Source organism: Marmota flaviventris, chromosome 8 (assembly GCF_047511675.1).
Source record: "Marmota flaviventris isolate mMarFla1 chromosome 8, mMarFla1.hap1, whole genome shotgun sequence".
In the NCBI taxonomy this organism is placed as follows: domain Eukaryota; kingdom Metazoa; phylum Chordata; class Mammalia; order Rodentia; family Sciuridae; genus Marmota; species Marmota flaviventris.
In genome coordinates, this window is record NC_092505.1 from 54,741,503 (window position 1) to 54,767,562 (window position 26,060).

The window sequence follows — 26,060 nt, forward strand, 5'->3', positions numbered from 1 at the left end:
GCCGGGTGAGGGGTGGGTGAAGAGTGGGATGACAGATTGCAAGTTATGAGCAGCCTCCAAAAGAAATCTCTGCTGCCCCTGGAGGGACCTTTATTTTAATATTTTTTTTTACAGGTGTTTTTTCAGGTATTTAATAGATAGCTTCAAAGCCCGAAACTTTTTTGATTTACATAATTTTCAAGAGTTACAATCTTTTCTAACATACATTGATTACCTAAGATATTGAGTACATTGTTCAAAATATTTTTCTGTAACCTTAGCCAATCATGATTAAGCTTTTACGTTTTCACCTCAATCACTAGGTGTTAAGCAACGCAACTAGACTACATGACTCCTGACCTATTATTCACTAACTTACAGCATACCTGTAATTATTTCATTAACCTTTAACTTTAAAGCATACTTATGATTTATGGTAAGCTTTCTTACTTCTAAAATCCCAGTAAAATACACTTAGTGAAATTCTATTATTTAAAAGTCTACTACTCTGATGTGCCTCTAAAATATATTATATTAATTTTACATGATTCTATTTTAATTTCCAAGGTAATTTCCTTTTTTCATATGACCTATTTAACTGCTTTCTTAAAGAACTTCCTTGATCCTTGGTCAAATCATACCAATTCTTATGTCTTTGTAATCTTTAACTAAAGGGCAGGCTCTGCACCTCAACCCATTGTCATTTATATTAACTATGTGTTTTCCATTTTCATCTTAAGTTTCTGTGTAAGGCAAAGGAGGGTCTATTGGTTGGGGAATGTATTTTTATTAGCCTCTTGTCCTTGGGAAAATACCATAAGCTACGTACGGCTGTCCCTGTACTGTTGACACAGCAATTGTTTTTCTGTAGCTAGGCTGTTGTACAGGTTATGGCTTTAGGATGGGGTTGGGGGGGGGGGTAGTGTAAATTGTTAACCATGGGATAAATATTTCTTGTTGTTCAGGCTTGAGGAATAACACTATTGTTTGTATCCTGAGACATTGAAACACACCTCATGGCATGTCTCAATTGTATCCTTAGTCTCATTCTGGGAATTTTACTGCAATCTCAGGCAATATGTACTTTTATTATTGATTGGGTATGCCCTGTTATCCATATCATGATATCATAAACAAAACACTTAACATTCCTAATGGTTCTGGTTTCCAGATGGTGTGGCTCTGCTGCAGCATCCCCCACGCTGTGATCCTGTCAGACAGCAGGTGCAGGAACGCCTTCACCAAAGGTAACTCAGTGAGAACACCCAAACAAGAGGGGAACTGTTAAATTTTCTGGGAGGTCCTGGATGGACACTTGCACTGGGTCCAAAAAGAAAATAGAGTTTAATTGCAGTAATTGAGCTTTGGTTGGTTGCAGGAGGTCCCGTAACCAATTGAGTTGTAAACAGACTGATCAAGCTATAGCAATAGAGTTCTATTTTTCTATAGAACTTAATTTCTAATTCCATCTTTCTATAAACACTAGTCATATCATATTGTTGGCATTCCCCAGAACAGCTGCTGGTTCTGGGAGTTGCCTAATTTATGAATCATTTTTTTCGCAGTACTAGGGATTGAACCCAGAGCCTTACACATACTAGGAAAACACTATCTTTTAGCTACCTCCCCAGCCCTGAGCTACGTTATTTTGGGACAGGGTCTTGAACTTGTCATTCTCCTGTCTCCCAAATAACTGGGATTTCAGGTTAGTGCTACCATGCCCTGCTTCGCCTTTGCTCAAATTAATCCTAATTGGCCTAAGGAATTTTCTCAATAATAGTGAAGGCTACTTTCCCTCTATTAATGACATCTGGGAAGATTATGTGGGATTCTCAAACCAACCCCAAATGACTTGATAATACTGTCTTTAAATAAATAAGGCAGGGGACTGCAAATTAGTGCAGCCAATTTGGAAAGCAGTACGGAGATTCCTTGGAAAGCTGGGAATGGAACCACCATTTGACCCAGCTATTCCTCGGACTATACCCGAAAGACCTAAAAAAAGCATACTACAGGGACACAGCCACATCGATGTTTATAGCAGCACAATTCACAATAGCTACAATGTGGAACCAACCTAGATACCCTTCAATAGATGGATTAAAAAAATGTGGCATTTATACACAATGGAATATTACTCAGCACTAAAAAATAACAAGATCATGGCATTTGCAGGCAAATGGATGGCATTCGAGCAGATTATGCTAAGTTAGCCAATCCCTAAAACACAAATGCCGAATGTCTTCTCTAATATAAGGGGGGGTGACTCAAAATGGGATAGGGAGGAAGAGCATGAGAAGAAGACTACCACTAAATAGGGAAGAGAGGTGGGAGGGAAAAAGAGAGAGAAGGGGAGCTCACGGAAGATGGAAGGAGAACCTCATTGTTATACAGAATACATATATGATGTTGTGATGAGAAAAAGAATTGTGTCACATTAGATTGGATAGAGAGAAAGGATGGGAGAGGAGGGGAGGAGTAGGGGGGATAGGAAGGGCAGCAGAATAGACAATATGATTGATGTATGTACATTCCATGTATGCATTATATGTCAAAATACATTTTGCTATCATGTATGACTAAAAAAAATAAAAGTAAATCGTATGGTTAAAAAAAAAAATAAAAATAAATAAGGCAGCACCTTCCCATTTGTGATCCAAATAAGGTAGGAGGAAGCTGTTACCAACTTCCATTCTCTGGTCCACAATTGTTGCTAGAAGAAATGAGCCCTCTCCATTTATTGAAACAACAGCCAGATATTAAAGGCTCAGCCAGACATCTCCCCTGCCTAGCTCTTTAGAACAGTTTTAGGAAGCCGCATCATCTGGATACCTGGACTGTCACTTTTAAGTGAACAGTTAATATTTAAATGCTAGTTGGGCATCACATTAGAATGGATACACAGCATCATATGTCCTAGAATTTTGTCTCTGTGATTAAAATAATAAAGCAGCTGGGCACAGTAGCACATTCCTATAATTCCATCTACTCAGGTGCTCAAGACAGGAGAATTGCAAGTTTGAGACCAGCATCAGAAATTTAGTCCTATCTCAAGATAAACAGGGCTGGGCTGGGGTTGTAGCTCAGTGGTAGTGCTTGCCTAGCAAGTGTGAGGCACTGGGTTTGATCCTCAGCACCACATAAAAATGTTTGGAGCATGATATTCCCTTTATATATATATAAAAGCTGGAGATGTAGTTCTGTGGTAGAGCACTCCTGGGTTCAATCCCTGGTACTGAGGAGAAATAAAGCAATCCAGCCCTGGCTAGAGAAGGGGGCTTCCCCATTTGTGGTTGCCCAACAAACACTAGTCTTAATAAGCTCATTCTCAAGCTTGCCTTTATTATAATATCACTGCAGCGATTACAAGTCATTCAGTATTTCCTAAAGCCCCTGCAAAGCAAGCACTCCCACCATAGGTCCATGGAAAATTCAAGCAGTAGGAAAGGCTGCTGATCATTTCAAGCCAGTGAATTTCAGCAACTCGCATATCTTCAGCACTTTCACATAAATGTATCTGAGGCATTTAAACAGCAAGCCTATTCAAGTAAGCTTCCCAGGCAGCTTTTCTGTACATCTCAGCTGCTTCTAGGCGATTAGCTGCTGAAAGTATGCCTCGGCCTACAATGATGACATCAGAACCCCGTTTGCCAACAACTTCTTGTGGACTGTTGTATTGTTGGCCAAGATGATCTCCTGTAGAAAAACAAAAATTACTATTTAACATAATACAAAACCCAGGAAACCTGCCATGACTCCTTTGAAACAGTTATCTAACCAACTTGAAATAAAAATGTTTTTCCATTTCCCTTGTGCCGAGCAAATGGGTAATACAGGAGGAGAACACACTCAATGAATTGGCTAAAGACCTCTACAGTGGAGACAGATGCCCACCAACTCCTTTTCAATGTAAGTCCAAAGCATATAATCATTAAGGAAAAAAAAGCAAATCTCCTATGTTGACAAGAAAAGTTCAACAACAGAAAACTTATAATAAAACTTGGCCTCCCAGGAGAAGATGACCTTACTAGTCCTCTCAGAATCACTGTGCTATACTACTGGCAAAGTCCCCCAGGGCACCTAACCTGACCACCACAAAGTACATGACTCTTTCTCCTACCATCCTAGCAAGTGCTCACAGACTACACAGACCCTCATCCTCAACGATCGATTTGTTCTTTATTACATTCTGCTGGTTATAGAAGCATTCTGTTAAATGACATATGGAACTTTAAATATCCCTAAAAGCTTAGGTCCTGACTGTACTAGCTAGTCAAAGACTTGCTGCAGCTCACAAACAATCTAGCAGCTAACAGTACCTACTCTATGCCAAGACACAATGTCAAACATTTTATATGTCATCTCTATGATGATTCTCCACAACCTTATGATATTAGTACCGTTATTCACATTTTACCAAACAAGACCAAAAAATGAAGTAGCTTGTCCAATGTGTGTTAACAGAAGGGCCAGGATCCCAAGTGTTCAGCACAAATATAGAGTTTAAGAAATATCAAGAATTGTTAAATACTAAAGCAACTATTTTGAAGCCTTAGGTAAGCAAGCCATTGTATTGTGCTAGGCCCATGCCATGACAAATGAAGATCATATAGGAAACCTCTGATGATCTTTTAATCTATTAATTTAAATTCTCTTGAGTCTTTTCTCCCTAACCTATAATATTTTCTTTAAATAAAAAGGCAGCTCCTTTTTCATAAGATGGCTATATTAACTATCTAAAACAGCTCCATGGGTATCTACTGGTCCTAATAATTCAGGGTTTAAAAATAAAACTAAGGTTTACAAATCTTAAAACACTAATTTTTTCATATGTCTACACAGCATGTTGTCCATTCCTTCAATATCTGCACAGTGCTTGGGGAAATGTAATCTTCAGAACAAGCTCTCATTCTCCGGAGCTTCTGACCTATGAGTATTCCAAACATGTTAGATTCTAACTGTAACCAAGAAACACTACGAAGCTGTAAAAGGAATGTAGTACTCCAGGTATGCAGATGTAAGTAGCCATACATATATACTATACCCTCCAAATTCTCATGCAAGCATGAGTCCAGCCAAATTATGCCAATTATGTGGCTCCCTCTGGAGAGGGAAGCTGGACAGGGGGAAGGATGGACAAGTAAGAATGGCTAGCAATAAAATCCACTTTGTACAGGTGTCTTTTTGAACTTTGTTTTTACCAATGCAAAGTCAGAGCTGTTAGGGTGACAGATCCACTGTGGGGTGATAAGCATATTGTTTCTATTTTACCTTTTAATTTTGTTGTACTGGGGGTTGAAAGCAGGGGCATTCTACCAAAGCTATATCCCTAGCACTTTTTACTTTGTTTTGAGACAGGGTCTCACCAAGTTGTACAGGCTGACCCTGAACTTGTGAACCTCCTGTTTCAAGCTCTGGAATCACTGGTATTACAGGTATGTACCACATCACCCAGGAGTGTTTTTCAGACTGCTGAAAAGTGTCAAGTTCAAGTAAGTCTGGGAAACGTGTCAATCCCCATTGGAAACAACAGACACTGGAACATCAAAGGCTGTGCAAGTCCTCTAACAAAGAAACAGATATTTAATTTTGTTTAGCCTTGGGCTTTCCAAACTTCCTTGAGTACAAAATCTCTCTTTTGGCAGCTTATTCAGAACATCCATTGATACATTAGTTGAACATCAACTGACACATTACTAACCTAATGTATCAGTTTTTTGGGTGTATTTCAAGTAGCTTTTTAAATTTTTATCCTAAAATTAGACTGCTCTATTAATTATTGTTCTAGACTAAGAAGAGTTCTCTAGCAACTTTTTAACAGTTTTATTTTACATAATATGGGTAAAACAGCTTTTTTGGAAGGGCCATGACCAGTGAACAATCTTACCTCCTGCTTCTAATTGAACTCCTGGAGTCAAATGAAGAAATTCTGGTTTCATGCTTACGCGGGAGCCAGAAATGAAACCAATCACAAATTCACAATGCTCCTCAGCCATTCTAACCTAAGTGGATCGTAAGAGCCATATTACAAGAAAATAGTTAATCACATAAAACTTAACGAAAGTAGACAAATCCATATTAACTAGTTTGAAACTTGCCATAGAATAGATGCCTTTTCTCATTTCATGTTATACACACATAAACTCATTCTATCTGAAACAGGTCATCTTATATGTGAACCACGATTACGATATATATTTGCTTCATTAAGTCCCTGAGGTGACCCTTTCCAAACCCTTTCCCCAATTAACCATACTTGTAAACATCAAAAATCCTATACCATGTGCATCTCAAATGAAGATGCTACATAATTACTCAGTTGTTTGGGTTTTTTGGTGCTGGGGATTGAGCACAGGACCATGCATAACATTTTACCAAGGAGCCATAACTCCCAAACCCTTACTTATTTATAATAATGCTTAATGAACCACCTACTTCCAAAAAAGATTTGAGATACTTCCCATCATTTAAAAACAGCTACATTTAAGAGCTAAAGAAATCTTACTTCCACTGCTTTCCTCCTCCTCCTAGCATCTGCTATTAAATGGCTTCCCCTTTTCCGTGCTATTTCCTCACATATACAGAATGTGGCTTTCTGATCACTCTTCTCTGAGACTCACAATGTTCCACTCTTGCCACTAGCTACGTTCAACAACAAACAAGTGATGTTTTGTCCTTGAGAGAAATGCACTCTCCCATAATACCAGTATTAGCACTAACTCTTGAACCCTCTGTTATTTGGGAAATCGATTTTAGTTCATTCATGGTTGGGCTTAAAATATAACTCTAGGTCCATATATATTCTTAACAGCTCCATGTAGTCTTTGAAATATGGAAAAATATAAATTTCCATGGCACATTTTAAGCAATATTCCTTAATATATTGTAAAATGATTTGCCCACAATTCTAGTGTCTATCCATCTATAAATTTTACCTAAATATAAATGTGAAGAGAAACTTTGACTAAGGTGTTTTAATATTTCCCTTGGAGTACAATCTGAAGTACCCTTAAGTGTCTACCACAATATATAAAATGCTATAATATACTCTCAAGGAATTCTATCCAACTGATGTTAAAATACTATGACACTAACAATAGTGGAATTTGAGGGTAGGCAGGGGTTCCACAGATCCTAGATGAAGATATTTTTTTCTTGCTCCACAGAATGCAGTTTTAATAGCTCTGGCCATCTCTCACCCCAGGACCCAAACACTTACCGCAGCTTTAGTGTAGTTCCCAGTGGCCAGGGAGCCCGCAGAGCTCATTTCTGCAACGAGCAGGCATCCCCGATGTAAAGGCATGCCCACTTCTTGTAAGCCTTTTACAACTCCTGAGCCTGGTACCACGTGGGCATTTACTAGATCTGCCCAGGAAGCTATTTTAAAAACACCACCTAAGAAGAGGGAAAAACATATGCCAAACAAGAACCTCTAACCTTTTGCCCAACTGACCAGCCAATGTGAAATAAACTCCTACTAACATGTTAATGAAGAGTCCCAATGTCAAGAATTTTAATGAATATCAGTAGACTTGTGGTTCCATTTGTGAAAAATGTATTTGTCCACCCAGTAGGAACAGATCAGAGAAAAAATTCTTGAAAATTCTGTACTTGGTTTATAAAGAACACTGGCAGGCCAATTTTTTATTTTGGCTTTTGCAGGCTGAAGCTTGGGATCCCAATAAAGCTCATGCACTCAGAAAGGGACTCCAGTAAAAATAGGCATTTACTGAGGTCAAGGATAGTGACATATTGAAATTTCTCTTTAAGATGACAAATTTTCACCCTGGAGCAATCTCAGCAACTTTACTATCTTTTAATGCTTGTAACATTGTCCCTTAGTTCTCCTTAGCTATTCAAATTTCAATAGGCAACCACATAACTTTCAAAAGCTAACAGTTAAAAACTGATTTTCAAAAACTACATGCAAAATTGAAGGGTGTGACACTCTTCAGTCAGATAAACTAATACACTAAGTAATGTGACAAAGGTAGGACCTCATCTCCAAGTGAAGACCTTCACAGTTCTATTCTAAAGGAATAGTTTAGGAGATATATATATATGCATTAGTTTAAGAAAAAAAGAACTCACTTTCAAGATGCCTATGAGTATTAAATAATGTGACCAAAGTATCTGTTATAAGGCTAAGTGAAAAAAGCATTAGATACATACAGATCACATCTTTGTAAAAACAGATTATGTGCACAGAACAGGTAACAGAACGTAAGCATTTTTCCCAACCAAAACATGCACTACTGAGTCCTATTTGACATTAAAAAATAAAAAAATGTATACCAATAGACATACTGCTCTTTGTTTTTTATATTTGGCAAAAATGACAGCAGAAAATTGCAGTCTATAACTCTTGCATCGTTCTTTTGATATCAGCAATCTCATTTTCATTAGAATTACCCCTGCAGGGTCTTCAGTGCAAGACTTTGAGTCAATACCTTTCCTTTTTTCCTGTAGCCAGTTTAAGCTGAATTTCTGTCTCTTGCAGATTCCTGAATAATACACTTACCTTCATACTGCTTTTTTACTGTGTTTCCTATATCTGCAAATTTCCGGTCTTCAAATATTAAAAACTCATGTTGTTCTGCCAGAGTGGTCAACTCTTTCATCACATCCAGAGTGAAATCACTCAAAATATCTACATGAGTCTTGAGCATGCAGATGCTGGGACCTAAAGCATCTGCTAGCTCCAACAGTTCTCCAGCCTCTGAAACATCAGCAGACAGACACAGATTGGTCTCCTTCTTTTGCATAAGCCTGAAAAGCTTTGATGCAACGGGGTGGACTGTGGGCAGCTCTGCACGCACACCGAAGCTGAGTTCTTTGGGTGCATTTTTTACAGGAGAGAGGGAACCATTCTGAGAAGCTGACACACAAACATTCTCTTGAATGAATTTCTTCACTCTCTCAACCATCTCAGCATCAATTTTTTTCTGCTGCTCAAGAATCTCCAGCGTTTCGGACAATGTACACACTGAGTGCAGACGGATCCCGTGTTCCCGCAACTTATCTCTGCCTCCCTGCTCACGGTCCAACAGCACTATAGCATCTGTGACCTTCAAACCTTCCTTCTGAAGAACCTCAACTGTTTCCAAAACACTAGCTCCACTGGTGACAACATCTTCGATGATTAGACAAGTTTCTCCTGGATTAATAGCTCCCTCTACAAGACGCTTAGTACCTAGAAAACAAAAAATTCTGTTGACTCAATTTTAGAATGATATATTTCAGTCATTTCAAGATGTCTTATGGTATAAATCTGGTATGTATTTATGAAGGGGTGGATGATCTAAATCTTATTTTCTCATCAGTTACCTTATTTCTGGTGACTCTTCAATGTATCTCTGTATCCCAAAATTGTCAGCTACAGAATGTTTACATAAAACCAGCAAATTATTTTGCAACGTAAAACTTATTGTTTTATGATCAAATTTTCAAATGATTTCTTTTTTTTTTTAAATTTTAATATTTATTTTTTAGTTTTCGGCGGACACAACATCTTTGTTTGTATGTGGTGCTGAGGATCGAACCCGGGCCGCACGCATGCCAGGCGAGTGCGCTACCGCTTGAGCCACATCCCCAGCCCTCAAATATGATTTCTTAAAGCAAGGTCACCTCAATTAAGCAGTTCTGAAACAACAATCCAGTATCAGCAATGAAATCATTCTTTATCCACTGAAACTTTTACAAGTTCATGACTCAAAACTAGTCAAATAATTGCTTCCCCCCACCCCCTCTTGCAGTACTGAGGATTGAACCCAGTGATAGTTTACTGCTGAGATATATCCCCAACCCTTTTTTATTTCAAGACAGGGTCTCACTAAGTTGTCCAGGATGGTCTCAATCTTGGGATCCTCCTGCCTCAGCCTCCTGAGTCATTGGGATTATAGGCATGACAACACACCCAGTAGGCTTTTTGAAAACATAAATTCAGAAGGAAAATATTCTGTAACCCTTTAGACCCATTACCAAAGTAGATTTAGTCACATTGCATTATTTTCTCCCTCAAAGCCCTGACAAAACTATTTTCAGATAATGTTTAACTCAAACTTGTGGACATTATAGGCTCAATTTTTATCTTTTGAAACAAACAGAACAGGTAGGCATTTTGCCCAGTTTAAGCTTTGCAACAAATACTATCTTTAACCTTTCCCCTTTTCTCTTAATTCCTTTCCTCCTCTTGCAGAACTGGCAGATTTAACTGAATCAGCTTAGACTAATATACAAGACAGTACTATAGGTATGTTAATAAATGAATGAGTTCATTCTAGAAACATCTAAGATATTTAAGGACTGGGGATGTAGTTCAGTGGTAAAGCACTTGTCTAACATGCATGAGGCCCTGGGTTCAAGCCTTAGCACTGATCAACAGAACTACCACTGTGCCTTTAAGTAGCAAAATTCAACTAAATATTTTTTATAATGACAATTTCAAGCAAAAGTATACAAAGTAATAAAACACCCACAAATACAGAAATTCACTCCTTAAAACATGGTGAATCTAGGGGCTGGAGTTGCGGCTCAGCATGTGAGGTGCTAAGTTCGATCCTCAGCACCACATAAAAATAAAAGTATTATGTCCCACTACAACTAAAAAAAAAAAAAGATGAATCTTATTTCATCAATATCCTCACTCCTTCCCCCTCAACTTTTAGAAGCAAATTCCCGACACATGATTTATCATAAAATTTTTTTTCAGAATAGATCTAGAAAACATCTCTTTAAAAAACATTATTACATCAACATAAAACAATAACAAAGCCCATTGGGCCTGGTGGCACACATTTGTAATCCCAGCTACTTGGGAGGCTGAGGCAGGAGAATCAAGTTTGACACCTGCTTGGGCAATTTAGTAAATCCCCATCTCAAAACGGTCTCTCATTAGGAGAGCACTTCTGGGTTCAAGCCCCAACACTGCAACAAAACAAACCATTAGTTCCTTAATATCATTAAATAGTTTCAACATTCTTAGATTGAGTTTTCAGATTTAAAAAAAAACCTGATAACCTACTGCAAAGGACCCACAAAAAAATCTCCCCATGGGGTATTAATGTAGCTTTGTGAGAGTAATCTTACTCATGCAGTTTAAATATCTCAAATATACTGGAAAAGCACATGCTTTCAGAATATTCTGAGAGGAAAGGGTCAATATAAATGTTGGGATTTCATGGATAGAATACCCAAAAAAGCAGTTTTTTCATTGCCTAATAACACAAAGCGCGCACACACAAAAAACTCCAATGAAAAAACAATTGTTTTTCCAAATCACTTTAGCCCTTGACTCTAAATTACACAAGTGATAACAATTTAAAGAACCTCTGAAGAATATTTAACACAACTCTTCATCAGTACACAAGAAAAAATTCAAACAGGTTACATATTAACACTTATGGTACTTTAATTTTACCATAGTCCTTTGCTTCTTTCCTTCTAATAAGCATCGGAATTTGATTGGTTGAACAGATAACTGTAGCCAGAGGCAAGGCTGTGTAAGGTACTCCACACACAGTGTCAAAACTGATCCCTGCATTTTGAGCAGTTTGAAATAAAATATCTGCAACCTGCAAGAAAATGAACACATAAACTACTTGTTATCATTACTATTTAAAATGGTGTGTGCATCATGTAACAACATAAAGACAGAAATAACCCAGTGGAGGTGAGTGTCAAACCCAATGGAGGCAGAGAGACGGAATAAATGCCTTTTTATTAAATCCTAGGATACATATATCTAAGTCCATATGGATCATTCAAAACCAGACAAACAATAGGCTTTCTAAAGTTATAAACTCAGAAGGGAAAACATTCATTTAGACGCATTACTAAAATCTTAAATCCTGGGATACAAGCATGAACACCAGAATGAACCTACTGGACTCGGGCTCCACTTTGAGGGCAACATGAGTATATTGGGGAAGGTCATGGTGTTGAACACCAAATATAAGGATGGTCCCCAGAGTTCCAAATTTCTTTTAGTAATCTATTATGATTTGAGTATTGAAACCTACCACTTGCCAGTTGTATTTTCTGAAGGAAGCCTTCAAATACAAAGTTTCACAAATACAGAGCCTACTGTGTAAAATATATTTTATGATCTTTTCTCACATAATCACATTTTAATATTAGAATGCATACTCCCAACCCCATGCTATCCATTAGAAAAGAAAAGCAATCAGAGTTCCTCCACAGACTAGAGGTCTTTAAAATATTTTACACCTATACTTCTAAATGTTTTCATATCTATGAATACTTTTAAGGTGCAAAGGATGGTAATTTCTGGTATTAAAAATATTAATATAGCCTAAAACTATTATATTACTGTTTTAATGAATATACTTGGAATCCAAATGCTGTCGGTGATTTGCTATCTGCTATTTCCATTACAACAGGCCTGGTCAACAACCTGGTTTTGATCCTCACCACCTCAAAACCAAACAAACAAAAAGAATAATAAAAAGCAAAAACTCTAGACTATGAAAGTTGGAAAATATATATGTATTTTTCAAACTCACATTCTCACTCCATTGTGTCCACAGAATTTTATTCCAATATATTTCTGCTTGAATAGCTTTTACTGATTCTTCTACCATATTTCTCTAAATGTATGTAAACTGAAAAGTATGTACATTGGAATTTAAAATTGTAAATTTAAAAAACTTCCCATGATCACAAGTCTCTAAGTGTTAGAGACATTAACAGTTAACAGAATAGTTACATTAACTATGCGGGCAGTTAATTAAAGCACCTGGCAAATGCTGATAGAATTATAAAACCATCATTTTAGAAACACATTTCTTATATAAATGATACCCTTCCCCTCCAATTAGTTTAAGGTCACTAAGGTCCACACAAAATGGTGTTTACCATTTTGTGTAGTTAAACATTATTTATTACTAGGAATTTCAAGGTCAGCATAAATTTTGCTTTTAGGAAGTGTAATTACGGAAAAGCCATATTTACATAAATAAGCAGTTGTGAAAAGAAAATTTTTTTGTTATACAGCCAGGTCTCAAAGTTTTGAACTCCTCCTCAATCAACTACCAAGTCTCTCCCCCTCACACACACATACACACCACCATGTAGCATCAAAAAATAATCTTGTCATCAACCAATGACTTTTTAAAATAAACCAAATTTTCATTAGAAAATTCTTACTAATTCACTTTCTCTACTGATGAGATACACTATAGCAAAATTCTGCATCTTATCATGATTCTGGATGATTAGCAGTCCATCCACCTCCACTGGTGCTTCAGTTCTTTTTACAATAACTACAAAAGTGGATGCCCAAGGAACATAAACCTTAAGTGCGTGGAAAGAATTTATGGAACTTATATGGTAGCCACTGGTCACATGTGACGATTTCAGTCTTAAAATTCAGAAAGCTCAATGTCCCTATGTGGTTAGTAGCAACTCTTTTGGATAGTATATTTAGACCCTTCTCCTCAAATTATGGTCTGTAGATTCAGCTGCTAGCGGCTACAAATACAAAACCTCAAGGTACTACCGCAGAGCTACCGAGCCCAATCCTGAGTTTTAACAAAATTCCCAGGTGATTCGCTATCTGCCATTTATATATATATATATATATATATATATATATATATATATATATATATATATATATATATATATATATATATAAAGTCTGAGAAGCACCGTGCTAAAAACAGCTAACGTGTACAAAGTTTACCCTGATACTGACTAAAAGACCCAGCCTTCTGATGCCTACCTCTGTCCTTAATTTCTGCCACACAATACAAAATTGAATTTGCCCTTCCAAGCAAGAGCCCTTCCAAATACGTAACCAGCTACTCAATTTTCGGCCCACTCGTCTTTTTGTTTCTTTAAATCTAACTTTCTGGGGGCTAAATACACAGAACTCATTAGCGGACTTGAGCCCAAAGTGCGTTTTCCCACTCCCGCAAAGCACGGGTCGAAGGTGGTCGGCTAAGAACAGGCTACTAAGGTCCTAAAGAGCCCAACAACCTCTGTGCCTCTCAAGTCTACTCCCCCAGGCGACAGAGGGTGGGCTTGCCTGCTCTTCTGTTCTCACCCACAGCCCAACTCGTGTCACCCTCTCTTCACTTCCTGGTCCCCTTTCCCGCCACCCTGAGCAGTCCTTCCCCTTCGGGCTGGCACCTGACTTAGAAGACGAGGTCGAGATACGATGCCCCGCAGATCTATGTAGACGGGGGAAGAAAGTCCGCTCTTCAACACGAAGTTCCCAAACTTGAAAGCCTGCACGTCGTACAGACTGGTCACCAACGGCCCCAAAGCAGTGCCAGGAGCCGCCATGTTGTAGCGCTTTCACTTTGCTCCAAAACGCTGAGGCGCGCTTTTAGTCCCTGGCGTCCCGGTGACGTCACCGAGAAACCCCGCCTCTTCCGCCGCCCTTTCCGGCCCACTGCGCAAGGTTGGAACGGAATCAGCGAGTTTCACTCTAGGGTGTGCGTGGGCAGGGGGTCAGTGGGTGGCTAGGGCTTAAAGCCCCGAACATCTAGATTGACTCTAGGATCATGAAGCCCAGCCTCTCTCAAGACAAGTTTCTGTGAATCCTGTCCGTTTTTTTATAGCTCAGCTTCCTCTTGACTAGTTATTTTGATTATCTCAATGTTTAGCCTAGCATGCCTCTACTCTCCCCGTCCCCCGGTGTTTCTTCCAGTAGAAGTTCTGGAAGACTAGGATCATTTTCTCCTATTAACGTCACAGCATATGGCACTCGAGAGTTCCATAGCAGTTTGCATATAAGAATATAAAGTCCTTAGCAGGTAGATAATTGTTCATTACCTTCTCTGCAGCACTCTGAGAACTGGAGGAAGAGGCGCTGTTTATTTTTGTTAGAGTTATCTAAAGTGTTAGCACACGAGATGAGGAAGGGAGGAAGGAGAGTTAAAAGAAGATTGAGTTGATCAGTATTAGGGTTATCAGAGGATAATGTTGCTAGCCGATCTGAAAACCCAAGCAATTATTTGGTTTACAAGAAAATCCTTTAAAGTAGAGAAGTCTTCCATTAGGTGTAGAAGGCAACACTTTATCCTAGATTAAGGAAAATCGTCCTTGAAACCATAGGACCTGTGATCCTGATTCACTAATTGGACTCTGGTTTCCTTTCTATATTCTCTATGTCTGTTTGCTCTGAAGAGATTGTGAAAAGCCCATGCTGCTGGTCTGCTGGTGCAAGCTTGTAATCCCAGGGATTCCGGAGGCTGAAGCAGGAGGATTGAACGTTGGAGGATAGCCTCAGCAATTTAGGGATGCTCTAAGCAATTTAGTGAGACCCTGTCTCAAAATTTAAAAATAAAAAGGGCTGGAGATGTGGCTTGGTGGCAAAGCACCCCTAGGTTCAATCCCCAGTATCAAAAAAATAAAATAAATAAAAAGCCCATGCTTTGGATAGTTATTTCTCATTACAGATAAATGCAATAAAAGTTTGATGAAACAGAAGACAGCAAATGAATTCCTACATGAGTAGAATTTGTCTCCAAATGTTAAAATATTTTTGTTGTTATTGACAAAGTAAGACTAATCAAAACACTTCAATCTCTTAAACTCTAGCAGGATAACAGTGTAGTATTACCGTGGCTTCATTTGCACCTGGGTGGCACCTGCAGGCTTTCAAAACCAATCATGTCTGCAAGTCTACACCCAGATTCCTGAAGTCCACTCCAGGATCCATAAACGTGTGAGATATAACAGCCTAAATGGCCTGCCAATTTGCAAAACAGGAAACATCAGAATGACTTTGACAGCACACCTGAGGCTTCTTTGGCATTTTTGGATAGCAAATGCCTTAGAATACTTCTCTAGGACATAAAAGCGTCTTTCTAAAAGCTGGGCAAAAAGTGCTATAATAATACTGTGAGGGCTGGGGTTGTGGTTCAGTGATAGAGCGCTCACATAGCACAGGTGAGATGCTGGATTCAATACTCAGCACCACATAAAGATAAATAAAGGTATTGGGTCCAACTACAACTAAAAAAAGTATTTAAAAAATAACAATAATACTGTGATTTTTCAGCTTGTCAAGGGCTTTCAAATGTTTGGGGAAAGAAAAATTACTTTTCTTTGAACAGAGGTTTTAATTAGGAGGTAAAAAAGACCACCAGAAATAGTATCTTTAGTATAGTATATTTATAGGAATGCATAACATGTGAGATGTACATCTGAAGTTTCATCCATAACTTATAACATTTACTGTAGTAATAATAACAAGACAGCAGGTCATCACTTTACAACATTACACATGAGTGATTTTGACTTACAAATAAAATATTTACAACCTACCTTTACAAAACGACGTTGTGTGCATACAAAATGAACAACTGCAGAAAATTTTAAAAATAATTAAACAACCAAAAACCCAGAAGATACACTTAAGGCAGACCAGCAAGACACTGAAATAATTAAGGCTGTGGAATTCTTCTGCACCTTGAAAATATAGAGCTATTTATCAATACTGTGGAGTGATTTAAACTCAATTGTTACAAGCCTGATGGAAGTATGTACTTATATGTATATGCGTAATGATCCCTATGGGGAAACCTGTCCACTTATGGATAAGGCCCTTTATCTGAATGGCCAGAGAAGCCCACTGCAAATTCTCAAAAGATTTTGGGGGGAAGGGATCACTCAAAACCAAAAGGTGCCAATGCAGTTTGCAAACCCACTAATAATAATTCAACTATAAAGATACATCTGACTCCAGGGAAACAGAATAGACTGAATGATGGTCCCACTGTTTCACACTTTGTTACTTTGGCTTTGTGGACTTCAAAAGACAGCAAATGAATTCCTACATGAGTAGAATTTGTCTCCACGAATTAGCCCTCGTGGTTTTGAATGGCCCTAAATGGTGTTCCAATAGAAGAACTGACCCACCTGGGCTGTCTGCAAATGGATAGATTTCTGCATATGAGCAATAACATATACATACATATAATACACTATATACATGTACAGATGTACATATATCTATATTTTCCAACAGTTTGCATTTTAATCACTGTTCTCTGAATAGGATCTCATTCTCAAGAGTATGATTAAGAGTCTTCATATTTGTCCTACTACGAGTTTTACTCACCTTCCCCATAGAATAGGCTGAAGTTTGGCAGAAACAGAAGTAAAAGCACCAGGGTTAAAAAAACAAAAATAGAGATGATAGATATGGCTTAAGTTAGTAAGAGAAGATGTATACTTTGTTCATTTCAAATTCATAGCCATAGTTTTTGAGGTCACGGTAACAGTCTCCATAATACTCCAAAATGTGGTTTCAGTTCTTGATGAAAAGTACTGATGGAACTCCTATGCTTGTTATCCCCTGGCTAGCAAATTCACTTGGTTAAATTAAAACAGTTGACATTTCAAGAATTGCTATTTGCACTTTTCCAACACACCTCCTGTTCTCAGCTAACCTTACTATCTGAAACAAGTTAACTGACTAAATTGTTGTTTTCATCATTTTAATAAAAACTAAATCCAACAACATTTTAGAATTTCTCAAACAGGTTGATGGGAAAACATAATACCCTGTGAGAATTAACTTCAGATTTTCTATAAGTATATCTTAAAGATGAAACATAGTCTTAGAGCGTTTTATTTCTCTCCTCTAACTTCTATATATAATGAAAATGAGGAAGAAATGCCTTTCATTAAAAACATGGCCTTATGATTTTCTATATTCTACTATATCTGTATAGGTTTTCCATGTAAGTAATATTTCAAATGAAAAATATCTAGTGCTATTGACAAATTTCAGCCCTTTTTACCCCTCTAGAATTAATGAAATATTTGTGAGCCTTATTGTTTTTAGAAAATAAATATTAACCAAGCAGCTTCCTTTTTCTTGATGGAGCACGTGTGAGTTCTGTCTTCCCTCAGCCTACCCTGGGTCTAATCATTCTTTCCCAAAGAGCCCTACATTTTAAATAGCAAAGAAATATCATGATGCAATTTTACAAATAAATTCATTGAAAGTTCATACGATGTGATTGCCAAACCCAGACTCCAAAGGGATGCTACCCAGAAGAGAAAGGAATAAGGTCTACATTCCCAAAAAACTCATCCAGTACAATTCATGGGCTACCCAGATTAAGGATGTGGTGAGTTTGCACTTTTGCCCTACTAAGAGACCCTTTCAGTTCAAAATATTTCCTCCTCTATCAAATGCATGGGACAAATTTTTAGTTAATGCACAGAAATAACCACCATTTCATTTACATCATATTTGCTCCCTTGTATTCTCACAAAACTGAATTTCCATGCTCTTCTACATAGACAAGAAAAAGTAATGACTAACTCACAGGAACTAAATTATGGAGGCTTTGGAACAACAAATATGCTACTCCTGAAAAAAAACCTGACCATTTAAAAAATAGATACAAAGCATTTCCTCCAAGAACCCACAGTCCAATTCATTTCTATACCTGCACATTTAATTTGCTGCTTCTGATGTATTCTTTTGAGACTTTGAAGAAATGAATTGTTATAGGGAGATATTCTATTCCACTTCTGCCCTCCCAGTGAGGAAAGTGACTATTTGGGTTCTTTTCTGTCCATTTTTCCAGAGCATAAACTTTGAGAAGAGAAGATAACAGTAGCTTTAAAGGGCATCTTATTCTTCATGTCTGCCATAAGAAATATTGGATAAAACTGTGTGGACATAAGACTTCATCAGCTCTCCTAACCCTTTTCTGTCGATAAGCTCTTAAATGATCAAAACTATATGGTAAGACCAAATCACATTTAGACAAAGAGCACCTAGTACTTCCAATTAAAAGCAATTTATAAGATTTAACCTCACGAGTTTGTAAATGGTATCTAAAGACATGAATATTGAAAACCTGGAATGTTCAAAGTTACTATCAATAAAACTCTTAGCACTGGCAGTGTGTAGCACTTTAAAAAAATCAAAGTATTTTATAGACGTCCCAACTATAGTTATTTCTCAATATTTGTAAGAGATTAATGTTCTCCCTCATTCCCCTCTAACTCCCATTTTACCAATGGGTATATTTGGGGCAGAAAAAAACAAAAACAAAGACTTTCTGTAAGAAAGGATGAATCTGGAATAGCTGAGGTTGAAACTCAAGAATTCCTGGTCCCATCCTATATTCAGATGTTTTCATACTTTAAAATAAAGAAAAAATACTGCAATATTAGTAAATCTAAATGCAATGAACTTCTTCATCTCCCATCCTCCCCTCTGAAAGGCACTACTATTTATAAAAGCTTTGTGGACCACAAAGCAGCGAAGCCAGCTTTCTCCTCTGCCTCCTTCACTCCCCCTTAGATTGTTTATGGCTGGGAGAGACCTGAAGGACAACATTACAATTTTTTTTTCTTAAAAATTTTACCACATTCAGCTGTAAGTGGATAAAAATCTATTTAATTTGAAACAAATGTAAAAGACGTAGGAAATTATTACACTTCTTACAAGTGACCATGGGTTGTCCCTGATCTTTTCCTTCATTCTGCATCCCACCCCCTACAACATAAAACAAAAAAAAAAAGCTGTAAACCCTATGCAGGAATGTAAGCCAAGCAAGACACCTGTGACTTTAACCAACATTTGTTTTTCTCATTTTTCAGCTGAACATTCACTCCTACTAAGCACTACCATGTTTATAAAAGTGGACTATTTTCTTTTTTCTCCCCTCTTCTCTGCTACCAAGTGATAAATCTCTCTGCCAAAACAGGTACAAGAGAGAGGTCCTGATCCTTCTCCCCTGCTATGGTTGCCCACAGAGCAACCTAAACTATATTTCCCAGCCTCATCTTCTGGGTTGTCTTATTTTCAGGTTGTCTTATTTTGCTATAGAGAATTCTTGAAACAAGACCATTATTTTATCTCTGTTGGGAGGGACCAGGAGCTTTGCAGTTAGGGAGCCTCTCCATCAGTTTTCTTCAGTTATCAAACTATATAAAATATACTCCCTTTCTCTTAGGGCCTCTGTCAAGTTCATTATATTCTAATGATTGTACTTTTCCTCCAGTTAACAAAGTCACATTACTTATCATTTCTATGTCCCTCCTTTCCTGTCTTTCCCAGTATGTGTTCTTGGGGGCGGATTCCATACAGCCCGCATCTGGATTATCTTATGTCAGATGTAAAAGTGAATATGAACGCTTTGGCTCTAACATTCTGTTGACCGCCCACCCTGCCCAGCTCTGCCACAGGATTTCAATATTGCCCTCCTGTAGCAGTGTGAGCACCCCCTAGACCCTCCCCTCTCCAGCAGAAACTCAGCTTCTCCTAACAACTCTAAATGACTCTCGGAAGGAAGCTGTTTATTCAGGTTATTCACAGTGGAAAGAAGTGGCCAAGCCACATTTTATGGATATTTGGAATGCTCAGATCCTGCAGTCTATCCCATGATAATCCCTATGGACCAGGCTTCCCTCTGTTACGCTACATCCCATAATGAAGAGATATTTATTAAAGTGGCTTTTAGTAAACATATTTTAAACTTTAAAATATTGTATCATATAGGATCATGTGTGTACATACAGAACAGCTTCACTGGAGACTGGGCAGGGTTGGAGCACTGGGAGGGGTGAGGCTGGGTGACCCAGGGCCATTTGAAAACTAGGAAACAAGACAGTCGGAGTCAGTTTCCATATATTTGGTTAATCCCCAAAATATTAAGTGCTATCTAGCCTTATTGCTTGTACTTTCTACTGATTTTTAAGTCTATAATCTTGGATGGTATGAGGTGGAGAGTGGATGAGTAAGTTGACTTTGAAACCAATGGAAAAGAAAGATGAGTATTTTTCATTCTACGTTTCCACTGTGGGAATAAGTGTCTTCATAGATTAAAGTTCAGGCTTAGTTTCCATCATTTCCTTTTCATCTAATTAGCTTTGTAGTTGTATTGACCCTCTGTGGATACTTTGCTTACACTTTGGTGCGGCATGATTTTAATTTTCTCAATCCCATTAGTAGGAGAGAAGAAATGCCATTTAACCTGATTTGAACAAACACTTGAATTACATTTTTTTTTTTAGAATTTTATCTGAATAAAACCAATTTTCAAAACACATTCCAGAAAACAAGAAGTGGATCATGTACAAACACAAAAACCAATCCCCTCCCCCACCCAAAAAAAAGCAAAAACCATGAAATGCCCAAGTTTGTTTTCCCATCAGAAGGGAAAAGGGCAGTTAATAATCTTGTATGGAGAATATACACCAGAAAGCAGCATTGGCCTCAAAATACAATTAGTCCTTTTAGTCCAGAGAAATATTGGTGGCTAGGTGGTGATAGGTATTGCAATCTCAGTTAAAACTCAACGCTCTGTTCAGGTGATGTATCAGGTTTTGCTTCATGGCTTCATAAAGGACTTAGGACCAGGCCTTTAAAAGGCTTGTATGGCTGCCTCCTTTTGGTAAGCACCCCTTAGCTTCCAAAGGGGTTAGAAATAAAACAAGCCAACTTTCTGAAGACTGTTTTCTACAGTTGTAGAAGAAATCAGAAAGTATTGGTACCTTGTTCATTGGACTGTAGAAAGGTTTCTGTATGAACCTGTGGTATTGGTTTACCTATTTCAAGCCAGGTGTAGACATAAAAATAACCCCACAACTCTTACTGGATTTGGGCTTGTTTCCTGGCAGGCTTTCTTGCCAGGTGAACTCTGAGCCTCCAGTAAACTCAGGGGTAGCATTTCATATACAGAACCTATCTTAATCAAATAACTCATGATTGAGAGGAAAAAAAATCTTCTCATTCACAGATTGCAAAAGGGTAACATTGCTTTCTCTATATGCACAGGTTCTGGTAAAAGATTTCTATACAAGATTTATAAAATGCTCTAAAAAACTTGTCATCTAATTGTGCTTAGTCAAAACAATGTAATGCTTCGGTAAATAAATTATTGTCTTAACTGGAGCACTTAAAGTTACTTATGATTGATTTCATATATAACTCTATATTATAAAACTCTGAAACCTGAATGGGATCTATTATATTGTATGTGTATATGTATCCTATTAAGAAACTATATCTAAGTCATTTAAACCAGAATAGTTGACATATATGACATTTCTGTTAAATAGATTTTTTTTGTGTGTAAATTTTCAGCAAAGTCAGAAACCTATAACACTCACCCTTCTGAGCTTAAGGTTTGCCCACTTAGCCACTCATTTTTGGAATGTACAATTAAAAATTTATAGCTGCTAATATTCTTGTTCTTCTTGCCCTTTCTTTTAATACTTTCTGCAACTCTTTGCATCTTTATTTTTTTTCAGGATGACCTTCTGGAAAGTCCCTGGATTTAGGGTGACTTTTACTGCTGCTCAAACCCTGAATAACCACTGATGAGATTTAAGAGGACATCTCTCAATTCAGAGAACTGCATGGGGTGAAATCACAAACAGAATTATGTACAGACATGTTCAGTCTTGCTTTGGTTCACACCGCACTTCTATGTGAAACCTCTGGGGCTGGGAGATGGCTATGTCCCTTGGTTCACCCGGTTGACGATGTAGCTCTTGACATTGGGAATAGGACGCACATCATTCTGGTGCTTGCGGCGTTCTATGAAGCATGCCAGGCGAGAGGTGTCCAGGGGGATCTTGGAGTAGCTGCCATTGTGGGGCTGCAGCCAGGGATGCTGCAGGCAAGTGGCTGCTGTGGGTCGCCTCCGAAAGTCCTCCTGTAGGATCACATTGATGAAATCTCTGGCAGCATTGCTCACACCACAGAAGTATTCGTGGGGGAAGCTGAAGTCTACCCTGCATACGTTGATACATGTCTCCTCTTTGCTCTCATCTAAGAAGGGGGAGACCCCACTCAGCATGACGTATGTCAAAACCCCAATGCTCCAGATGTCTGTGCCCAGGGAGACTGGGATGCCTTGGATCACTTCTGGGGCAGCAAACTCAGGGTTCCCCAGCAGGTGGTGGATGTGGAAGTGGCCTGAGATCTGGACAGCATCTTCCAAGTCTATGAGCTTCACCCGAGGCACTGGAATCCGTAGGTCAATGAGTAGGTTTTCAGGCTGCAGGGATCCAGGGAGAGGAGAAGGAAGTTGAGTTCTCTGAGTTTTTTGTTTGTTTGTTTTGGGTACAGAAAATTGAATCCAGGGGTGCTTAAGCACCAAGCCACATCCCCAGCCCATTTTTTATTTTTATTTTTATTTTGAGACTGGGACTTGCTAAGTTGCTTAGGGCCTCACTAAGTTGCTAAGGCTGGCTTTGAACTTGGGATCCTCCTGCCTCAGGCTCTTGAGCTGCTAAACTACAGTCCCAACCCCAAATATCATATTCTCTTAACTACCCTTTGCTTCAGCATTGATTCAAAAAAGGAAGAAATTATTATTTTGGAGAATAGGGCTTATTTATTTATTTATTTAACCAGGGGTTGAACCCAGGGGCACTTAAACACTGAGCCAAATCCCCAGTCTTTTGAGACAGGGTCTCACTAAGTTGCTTAAGGCCTCGCTAAGTTGCTGAGGCTGGCTTTGAACTTGTGATCTTCCTGCCTCAGCCTCCTGAGCTGCTGGAATTACAGGCATATGCCACCGTGCCTAGCCAGAGGATTTTTGGGGGGCAGCATGAAAGAGAAGGGTACACTGTGGGCTTCCTTCTATAAAGCTATCCTGGGAAGTCAAAGCTTCTTCCCCTGTCTCACCTCAGATGTCATTGAGCCTCTGGTGTGTTCTCATTCATTCATGAATAATGCACTAAGTTGTGAGAAAACTTCATTTCTGTTTAATAGCCAAATGATCCTAATCTAAGTAAATGAAATGAATTCAAATTTGCATTCCTCAAGGGTAATGACTTGTAAGTTGCACTTGGCTGTTTCACTGTTAGGGTTGTTATTTCTTATTACCTTTATGTCCAAATGTGCAACCCGGCAGTTGTGAAGGTACTGCAGAGCCTCCATGATGTCTCGAATGTAGAAAGCTACTTTTTCCTCCATCAGCTCATCATGATTCATAAGATAGTCTAAGAGCCGGCCATCATCCATCCTGAAAGTGGGGAGCAAAAGATAAAGGAAATATTTGTGAAGAAACAGAAAAATAACATGTAGAAAACTCAAAGTCTCTAAGATCTCTTTTATTTGTAAATGAAGATCAATATTGCAACACATGCATGTATTACAGTCCAGAGTAAATGTAGTGTTCAGAACTAAATGTAGTTACAAACGTGATGAGCTTTGGAGAAGCAATCAATGCAACAGTTGTTTAAGAAATACTGTTTCATATTTTTTAAAAATATTGTTTAGTTGTGAATGGATATTTATTTATTTATATGTGGTGCTGAGAATCAAACTCAGTACTTCACACATGCTAGGCAAGTGCTCTACCACTGTCATAAAAATTGTGCTTGTATATGTGTAATAAGAATTGTAATGCATTCCACCATTCCACTGTCATTTATTTTTTTAAAAAATACTTTTGCAAAAAAAAAAAGTAAAAACAAATACTGTTTCATTGAGTGTTAAGATTGTTCACATGGAAAGAGATTGGACATCCCTTTTAGAAGTTAGATTGCAAAATAAAGAAAGCCTTAACCAAGACATCAGCAATATTCTGATTAACTGGAGTCCTACACTAGTGCCATATATGTTTTACAAACCATTTTTATATGTCTATTTCTTAGTTCTTGTTTTTTTTTTTTTTTTTTTTTTGTGTGTGTGTGTGTGTATGGTTCTGGGGATTAGAACCCAGGTCCTTGTGCATGCAAGGCAAGTACTCTACCAACTGAGAGTTACATCCCTATAACTGAACTGTATCCCTATCCCTATTTGTCAATTTCTTAGTTGGGGAAAATAGAAAACAGGCTAAGCTTGTTCTTGGCATTCTTTATCTCTTTTTGAATCCTTTGCCTTTCAGCAACTGTGTAACTTTAAAGACTGTCATTGAAGACATAACAGTGCAGCATGCCATGCCTGGATCTGGATCCTGGATCTGCCCCCTGACCCCTGGTGTCATTTAAACTCTCTGGGTTTTGGCTTCCTGGAAGAATGCCATTTTTAAAGTAGGAGTAATAGTTACCACAGAAGATAATACTGCCTATTTGATTATGAGGATTGTGCAAGGATGAAGTGAGACAATGAGGCATTTAAGCATGATTGGTAGCACTTGTATCTATTTTCTATTTTCAGGTACTCTGTGTCTTTTTATTATAAGAAGTGACCACAGTTTTTTTTTTAAATTTTTTTTAATATTTATTTTTTGGTGTAGATGGACACAATACAATGCCTTTATTTTTATGTGGTGCTGAGGATCGAACCCGGGTCTGGCCCATGCTAGGCGAGCACTCTACCACTGAGCCACAATCCCAGCCTGTGACCAAAGTTTTTAATGTGCCTGGGCTTTTAGGGCCACATCCCAAGGAAATGCCCAGCCAGAGGAGCTTGATCCAGGGTCACAAATTGCTTTCAACCACAACTGAAATTCTCTGGCCAAGTTTCCAGTTCTCTCCTTTAGTTCATTCCCTTCCTCTGGTTCCCTCTATTTTCTTGACGGGAGCATAGGACTGATGAAGGGCTCATTTGTCTTCCTTTGATCCTATTGGGGGTGGGGTAAGAACGGGAAGAATATCCATAGTACAGAGTTGTGACTAGAAAGTAAGTACACACCCCTGCTTATGTTTAAATATTAACCTAGGATTAGTTTTTGATTTGAAATTTATCAACTCTTATTCAAGGTAAAGGTCAAGGGTGAGCGTCTCCCTTGTTTCTTCCTTTTTCACTGGCTTGAATACACAAACTTCATAAACTTGGAAGTCATGTATTGAGAAGAAAAGAACCAGTGGAGGGAAGGATTCTAAATTTCCATATCACCACTTGGGCTAGAACTGATAAGAAACATTTGTTCAGTAATCAGTATGTACAAAATGAAATTTATATAATTTTCAAACGATTATATATTAGTAGCATTACTCTGTTGTGTTATTAAATACATGAATTCTCAATATGCAAAAAAAAAAAAAAAAAAGGAATGGGAAGAATAGAGTGCAGCAGTGGGCTTGTTAAATGTACCCCGCCAAACTTCTGGGAGCTATTACGGAGAAATTTACAGTAGAACTGCTCCAAGCACAAGCAGTCATGGCACAACCAGAAG

At 38.2% G+C, this 26,060-nt stretch overlaps 2 protein-coding genes across 5 annotated transcripts in view; both read right to left on the reverse strand.

Moving 5' to 3' along the window:
- Positions 1-3,301: 3,301 nt before the first annotated feature.
- On the reverse strand, positions 3,302-14,337 carry Umps (uridine monophosphate synthetase). The gene is made up of 6 exons (XM_027936008.2): positions 14,134-14,337; positions 11,399-11,552; positions 8,501-9,172; positions 7,199-7,374; positions 5,867-5,981; positions 3,302-3,675 (listed from the first exon to the last, which is right to left on the reverse strand). The coding sequence occupies exons 1-6, from the start codon at positions 14,287-14,289 to the stop codon at positions 3,506-3,508; spliced, it is 1,443 nt and encodes a 480-aa protein (XP_027791809.1). The 5' UTR covers positions 14,290-14,337; the 3' UTR covers positions 3,302-3,505.
- Positions 14,338-22,120: 7,783 nt separating this feature from the next.
- LOC139701303 (kalirin-like) overlaps positions 22,121-26,060 on the reverse strand; it is a 117,053-nt gene continuing 113,113 nt past the window's right edge. For all 4 annotated transcript variants that reach the window (XM_071615267.1, XM_071615266.1, XM_071615269.1 and 1 more), the window contains 2 exons: positions 23,822-23,960; positions 22,121-22,988 (listed from right to left, as the gene is read on the reverse strand). In XM_071615267.1, the coding sequence (XP_071471368.1) occupies positions 22,443-22,988; positions 23,822-23,960 (685 nt within the window). In that variant the 3' untranslated portion in view covers positions 22,121-22,442. The remainder of the gene's footprint in view (positions 22,989-23,821; positions 23,961-26,060) is intronic.

Bases quoted from the DNA above. Each gene is read 5' to 3' on its own strand.
- Umps (XM_027936008.2), bottom strand. From the start codon at position 14,289: ATGGCGGCTCCTGGCACTGCTTTGGGGCCGTTGGTGACCAGTCTGTAC. The intron at 11,553-14,133 runs GTGCCAGCCCGA...ATTTTCTTGCAG, and splicing joins GACCTCGTCTTCTAAGTCAG to GTTGCAGATATTTTATTTCA. The intron at 3,676-5,866 runs GTAAGATTGTTC...GTTTTTCTACAG, and splicing joins AGTTCAATTAGAAGCAGGAG to GAGATCATCTTGGCCAACAA.